Genomic DNA, 7,733 nt, shown 5'->3' on the forward strand with positions numbered 1-7,733 from the left:
ACAATTGCTTAAGTATTAGGATTACGTGAACTATGTTCCTAGAAAATTAAATAAGGTTGCTAATTGGATAGCAAAGGCAACTAAAAATAAAATGTGTTTTCGAGGATGAGGGTCTAGTTCCTCCTCGTTTTTTTGCAATTGTAAACAATGACTTTCGATTAATAATATTTCTCTTTCGACCAAAAAAATAATAATTAATTAATTAATGAAAAAACTAATCAATTATTTCAAATTTTAAATTTTCTCTTAATCAATTTGGGAATTAATTTGAAATTTTGACTAATATAAAACAAATCCAATGTTAAACAATTTAAATTTGAGCGTTCAATATACATTCTTGTCAAAATATAGAATACTAAAGTATAATTAACTCTATATTTTATATATTATTATTATTTATTATGGACATAGTTATGGTGTTTTTTTTTTTTTTTATCATTTACAACAATTTTTCTGGTTCCAATATTTTAGCCCCACAACCTCTCAAATGTGAGTATAATTGACATATCAAATGAATCACCCTCAGTAAAACATATATCAATCTTACATATATGATTTTTTTGCATTCTCAAAACTATGATGTAAAATTTGACAAAGATATTGGAAATGGTAAGTTAATAAATAAAAAGTATATGTATATAATACAAAATTTAATGAAAAATATGTGGATTGGAAATACACACACACACACACACACACATATATATATATATATATATAATAAGATAGTTTATATATAAATAACAAAAAGTAAAATGATAATAACTTAATCTATTAAATAAGCAAAAATACAAAGATTTTTTATACATTTTTTTTAATATAGTCACAATAGTTAAAAATAAAAAATAAAAGTAGGATTCAAAAAATTTTCAATTTTCTTTTCATTAATTTGTATAATACTACACACTAAAAACATTTTTTATACTTTTTTTTAAATATATATATATATATGTATGTATTATCTACAATTGAAAAGGGTGGAATATCATATACATTTTTTTTTCTTTTTAAAGAGAATATATATTGCAAATTTTTCTTTAATAGATAAATATATATATATATATATATTGCGACTTAAGTAAATAAGATTGTGAAAATGTATAAAAGTATTTTATGAGTTGAATATCACTTATGCCCTTGTTTTTTTTTTTTAACAAAATATCACTCATGCCTTTGAGGGGTTTATTTATTTATTTATTTTGACAAATTGGAAGTGAGATTACATCACTGAGCCTAATATATCGTAAAGTGTGGATTTGAAAATGCCTTTTATCAGGATTTATTTTTCATAGTACTTTTATTACGAAGTATTTCATCAAATACGTTGTACATGTTGAATAAAATGTCAGGTATGCATAATAAAAAATATTTTAAAAGATATATATAATATTTTTATACTTTAATTAATGCATTTTGGGTTACACATAATAAAAATAAAAAAAACATTTTTAAAGATATTTATGATATTTTTATAGTTTAATTAATACATTTTGTACTATTTTATTTTCATTCCAAAACATTTATTGAGAAGCACTAATCTTGGTACTCCTCTTCAAGTATATGCTTATTATTTTTTATTTTCTGCCAAGAAGGGTGCTCTTTTTTTTTTTTTTTTTTCTTTTCCATAACAACATTTATTAGAATTCCGAAAGTACTATCAACACACTCTAATCTGTCTATTCTATAAGCTTCTTTTTAATTTCCATTTTCATATTGTGTAGGGGATTTTTTTTTTTTTAACTTCTTCAGTCTTTTGTTTGAAATTTTTCAATATGAAATATTTTTTTGCTATAAGTTATATCTTTATTTGTTTGTCTTTTTTATATTATTTTGCTTTCCCTTTCAATAAATTTCTCAACAAACTTTTAAACAGAAGAAGAGAAAAAAAATGCAAAAAATAAAAAAAAATAAAAAAACCCTTGAAACAAACAAACACTATTAAAACAAAATAAAGAGGTCAAAAACTCGAAACCAAAACACTAACAACAAGGAGGCAAACATCCATCCAAGTCCAACAGAGGATCTGTCTTCAAGCGTAAAGGCTTGGAGAGGAGCTTCCTTAATCTTGTAGATCTTATGAGGCACTTTTTCGCAAGCCATTTTACATGGAAAAAAAAAAAATGTACTTACATTAGTTATATCATATGTATTATCTTTAATGATCTATAATTTTGTATAGGTTAAAATTTAAAAGAAAGCATAGTACTGTACAAAATAACTTTTTTATTTGGGATGAATTTTACAAATAATTGTCTGGCAATTTGTTTATAAGTTGTTGCGTTAAATTACTCATACAACACGAAGTGACAATTATTAGAATATGCAATGGAGATGTCATAGTCGATTTGCAATTCTCAAAATGTTCATTTACCTAACAATCGATAGCAACAATACATAATATATATATATATATATATTCCAAAGAAGTATACATTATAAATGACATGTGGGACCTGAATTCTGGGCTATACATTGTTGTAATGTTACATAAATTAAGATGAGCATCTAATCAGCTTATCATAATAACAAAACTAATTAATAATAATTGAGCAATCATTATCAGAATATAAACCAATCTTTTTTTTCTTTTTTCATGTGACTTTTATATAAGCTAATCATTTTGACTATCATATAAATCCTTCTTTATTTACTTCCTTTTTTTTTTTTTTTTTTTGCATAACCAAAATAAAAATTAAAAAGAGAAAAAAAGAAGATAACAATATTAATACCAACCTCAGCAGACACTTCCTAAATTTACTATAAGTCCATTAAGAAATAACCCCAAAAAAAAAAAAAAAAAAAAGCAAGGGCCCAGTGGGCCCAGTGGGCACGAGAAATGGCTTCACGAGCGAAATAAGCCTATTTGGACTTATGTGTTTGCTTTCACGAATCGCCGACTTTAGAAAAGCTGTCATTTTATTGTCTTTGTTTTTTTTTTTTTTTTTTTTTTCCTCCCCAGTTTCCACCGCCCTTTATTAATTATTCCCAAGGGAGCTCTACTATTATACAATTATTGTTATTTCCTCACCCAATGCCATTGGTGGTCGCCAGCTCCGATGTCCACGTGTCATATCTCTATTGGAACAACAATATGGCTACAATTCTTAACGGCTATAAAATGGCTACAATTCTTAACGGCTATATATATATATATTAGGATCGGACCGTTAAAACTCGCCGTCACCGTGACGGTAAAGCGACGACCAATATCGCAAAGCAAAATCCCAAACGCCACGTCATCTAACAACCGTTGGTTGCAAGCTGTCACTCTACTACGTTACTTCATTACCTCACGCCACGTGTTCTAAACCATTACGAAACGGCAAACGCGTCGTTCAATGGCAGTTTCGCAAATTTAGAGCGATTCCCAGGCTATTTTCTAATTTCCTTAATTTAGAGAGTGAGTATTGTTTATGTGCACTTTTTCTTCTCTCCATTTCCATTGAGAGAGAGAGAGGTAGGCTCCTTGGCATCAATCTACCAGTCTTCTTCTTCATTGTTCTGGGATTTATATTCCTTTAAGCTTTTTTTTTTTTGGTTGTTCTCTACGGCTAATAAAACCCTACGGTTCATACAAGTTGTTCCTTTTTTTTCTTTTTTCTTCGCTTAGGGTTTGTCTAATCTCCTAATCTCATTTCTCTCCGCCAAGACCCGCATCGGCAAATATTATATAGTGTCCCAACCAAGTGGGGGATTGGTTCTTTACTGCAGAGATTTTTAGGGTTTTCAATGACTTATAATGAAGAAGATGATCGCCGTGAGGTAGTGCCGGAGCTGGGTTTGAGAATTGGTGGAGGGGATAACAATGGGGACTATGTGAAATTGAAAAAGGGACCGGATGAAGTTGAATTGGAGGAGGGTTTGGATGTTTCGGTGGTGGAACCCTCTTCCCCAAGAAGAGGATGCTTTTGTTATTGGCTTCGGTTTGTGTTGTTGCTTGGGTTCTTGGGGTTGTTAGTTGGGGTTTTTATCAAATGGGTCGGACCCTTTTTATTGGATAAGGTTCGTATGTTTGTGAAATTTCTTCTCCTTCCTCTTCTTCCTGTTGTAATGGTAAATAATTATGCTCTGATTTTGATTACTTTGTTCTTTTGTAGTCCGATTACTTTTTTCTTTTCTTTTTTTAATGTTATGGGTTTGTTATGGGTTTTGTTCAATGCTATATTGCTAGGAACTTACTTCTGTTGTCAAAACTTTTTTCTTCAACAAAAAGCTTTTGATGGTTTCAGCTGTGGTGTTTTTTTTTTTTTTTTTTTTTTACCTTTTGTTGTTGTATGTTGATTGATGGGTGTTTGTAGTTTTTTATTAAATGCACATACATTGAAATTTTGTTCATAGTATTATCAATCTACTCCTTGTGATTCCTTAATCAGTCCACATTATTCAATATTTGCGTCTCAGTCTAAATTACGTAGACGACGACCCTTTTTTCCCAATAAACGGAATTAAAAAAGCAAGGGAGAGGGGGATGAGTTTGCATTACCGGAAAGGGGGTGTTAAATTCTTGTAGCTTTTGTATTTATAATGATATAGGTCATTGTATTTTTAGCATGTGATTCCTAATGTGAAGAGTATTTTGTGGGGACTGTTGGATTGTTACCGGCTCTTGTGAATTGTATCAATTACAAATAGCATTGAAATATGCTTTATAAGATGGTTAATTATCCCGTATGATAATTTATCATGTATGTAGCCAATGCAGCTAACTTTTTGGTATTTAACCGTAGTCGGTAGTTTATAGATTCCTGATATAACAAACAGGCTTTTATTCACCTTGTCATAGTGTGGTTTGCCTACCCAGCAGAAACTATATAATTAATACTTCAATGGAGAAAATTATGATTTTAAGCTGTTTGATGTGGTTTCCCCCTTATGACCATCTTTAAAGTAAAGTGAAGCACTGATAGGTAAGGCATGGGTTTCTAGTTACTACTGGAGTGGCTAGAAATATTCACATCTTTTATGATTGTTTGCTTCCTAGTTAGGTCTTATACTTTGATAGTTAATGACTTAAGTTTTTACAGGAGATTATTCCTATTTTAAATTGGGAGACATCAACATTCAGCGCTCCAGTGCTTGGAGTTCTGGTTTTTGCTTCAGTGGCAATATTTCCCACGATGCTTCTACCATCTACACCATCCATATGGGTGGCTGGAATGACTTTTGGTTATGGTTATGGATTTTTACTTATCATTCTAGCATCATCTATTGGCATATCTCTTCCATATTTTATCGGTTCTCTCTTCCGTCATAAGATTCAGGTGTGTACCTTGTGCTAGTTTTCTCCACACCCCCTTCTCTCTCTCTTCATACTTTTATTGAAGAGTGATAAATTTTATGATTTTGTAGGGATGGTTGGATAAATATCCAAAGAGAGCTTCAGTTCTAAGATTAGCTGGCGAAGGAAACTGGTTTCATCAATTTCGAGCTGTAACTCTAATAAGGATTTCTCCATTCCCTTACATCATATACAATTACTGTGCTGTGACAACAAATGTTAAGTATGGTCCTTACCTATTTGGTTCATTGGTTGGAATGGTGCCTGAAATATTTGTGGCTATTTACACGTATGGCTCTCTCTCTCTCTCTCTCTCTCTCTCTCTCTCCCTCTGCGCATGAAAAAAAAAAATTGCAATATATGCACGAATTTGTCTCAGCCATTTTCATTTTTCTGGCATGAAAAGAACAAGGCGGATTGTTTATTTATTTATTTATTGTTTTCTAGCTTTACTTCCCAATAATAGTTATAGAAATATTCTTTTTTCCCTTTTTTGAAACGTTTTTCTAAGCCATTTCACATGTTTAGTTTTGTGGAAACTGTTTTTATCTTTGAACCAACAAAATCTGGTTTCAAACTAAATCAGAAACTCTGCATTTTTTTCATTTCAGTGGGATCTTGATATTGACTCTGGCAGACGCTTCACATGAGCAGCATGGCCTTTCGGCCCCTCAGATTATCTTTACTGTCATTGGCTTTTGTGCCACAGTGGCTACCACAATTTTTTTCACAGTGTATGCAAAAAGGCAGCTTAAGGAATTACAGATGGAAGATGAACTACTTTTGCGTTAAGCTTTTGGTCTAGTACAAGTCCCAGCTAACCCATCTAGTATATGATCCAAGCCATAGCTTTATATGCACTGGGCTTGGCAGGTGAAGTTTCATTATTTTAACAACTTCATCTATGGGACATTTAATTTTGTCGTTGTGGAATAGAAACATTATGGAAGGGGCTAACATGATTGACAATTTGACGTCTTATTTGAATACCACGGTTTCTTTCATCCCTGAAAGGAGCATCTACCTTATTCCTCTTTCTCCCCTTCTTCCCCAACCATTCACTCCTTTCTCTTTCTATTGTTAATTGTATATGATTGAAATATGTCCTCTTTTTAGGAGGATTGGATTGGTTTTGGACAATATTCTTGGCTGTAAATAATAAATGAGTGTTGATATATTATAGATTACGTTTAATCTATTTAGTTTTCTGTAATTTGCATATTGTGCAACTGCAACTTTTCGTTTTCTTCTTTCTTTTAAGGGAGTACTGATGGCAATGATAATTGGCTTTGTTGATTTGACAATATTTTGACATTTGCGGCTGAATATGGTGTTTGCATGAACTGCTTTGTCTCTCCTTACTATCTCTCAAGCTAGTTTGTCCATTCTTCTTCTTCTTCTCCTCTTATTTTTCCGTCTATGGGAAATATCTTTGTTTTTTTTCCTTGACAAAAGTAAAAAATATAGCATTCCAAACCCTCACAAGGCCTGGGAAAAACCAAAACATTGAAAAATATCAGTATAGTAGGTTAAGAAAACATCTCTGCATCAACCACTTACACTTTCTCAAATAATCTGAGACCGCATTATGAGAGTTTTACCTTCTGCATTTCATGCTATTTACACGCAAAGCGGCAGATTTTGCACTTTCTTTATCGTGTGTTTAAGGTATAGAGATAGAGATAGAGATAGAGATAGAGATAGCGATAGAGATTAGGATATATTTTTTGGTGAAGATTGTGTTGAATTGATTATGTCGGTGTGATAGGGCCAAGAAGACTAGTGAACAAAGCATTTGACTCGACAAAAAGGAATGTAGTCTAGCAAAGCATGTGATTGGACCTAAATAGAGGGATAAGAAGTCGACAAAAGTATTTGAGTGTATATCCAAGCATCATGCAAAGTTAGGCTTGGTTAGAAAATGATAGCCGTACAAAGTGGATATTTTAATTCTACGTTGGGAGTGTTGACTTTCATAATATTCTGCTTGTTCATATAGCCATGATTTTTCGTTAGTATATTATATGTCATGGTTCATAAATATATTTATTTCTATAAACATTATTGGGTTTGCTTTTTCAGAATGGGTCCTTGTGTATCTTAGCTGTTCGAATTTTTTTCGAGTTGCTATTTATCACTATTTCATTTAAGATGGTCATTAATTCTGATATTGACAATTATAAATTGACTTCATTTGAATTCCTAACTAAAAATTTGGTGTTAAATTTTATATTGACAATTGTAAATTGATTTCATTTAAATTCCTTTTAATTTTTTAAGACTAAAAACTTATATGAGAGTGAAGCTATAATAATGGTTAATTAAATTGTCTTGTGGATATACAAGGTCTATTGGTGGACATATAAATCTATTGGTGATCATCACCTTGGTTTGGACAACTAGCATTGTTTTTAACCTTTTATGGGACAATTAGCAATTTTTCAACCTCTTATGG

At 31.2% G+C, this 7,733-nt stretch overlaps 1 protein-coding gene across 1 annotated transcript; it reads left to right on the top strand.

Moving 5' to 3' along the window:
• The first annotated feature begins 3,431 nt into the window (after positions 1-3,431).
• LOC107434626 (uncharacterized) lies at positions 3,432-6,465 on the top strand. Its single transcript, XM_016046110.4, has 4 exons — positions 3,432-4,002; positions 5,025-5,261; positions 5,350-5,567; positions 5,890-6,465. The coding sequence occupies exons 1-4, from the start codon at positions 3,730-3,732 to the stop codon at positions 6,068-6,070; spliced, it is 909 nt and encodes a 302-aa protein (XP_015901596.1). The 5' UTR covers positions 3,432-3,729; the 3' UTR covers positions 6,071-6,465.
• The last annotated feature ends 1,268 nt before the right edge of the window (positions 6,466-7,733 follow it).

The sequence above is a fragment of the Ziziphus jujuba genome, chromosome 6, assembly GCF_031755915.1.
Source record: "Ziziphus jujuba cultivar Dongzao chromosome 6, ASM3175591v1".
NCBI classification, from domain to species: Eukaryota; Viridiplantae; Streptophyta; class Magnoliopsida; order Rosales; family Rhamnaceae; genus Ziziphus; species Ziziphus jujuba.

What these genes read in the sequence shown, in the direction of transcription:
- LOC107434626 (XM_016046110.4), top strand. Translation starts at nt 3,730, where the DNA reads ATGACTTATAATGAAGAAGATGATCGCCGTGAGGTAGTGCCGGAGCTG. An exon ending in GACCCTTTTTATTGGATAAG is followed by an intron (nt 4,003 to 5,024) that starts GTTCGTATGTTT and finishes AAGTTTTTACAG; the next exon opens with GAGATTATTCCTATTTTAAA. An exon ending in ATATTTGTGGCTATTTACAC is followed by an intron (nt 5,568 to 5,889) that starts GTATGGCTCTCT and finishes TTTTCATTTCAG; the next exon opens with TGGGATCTTGATATTGACTC.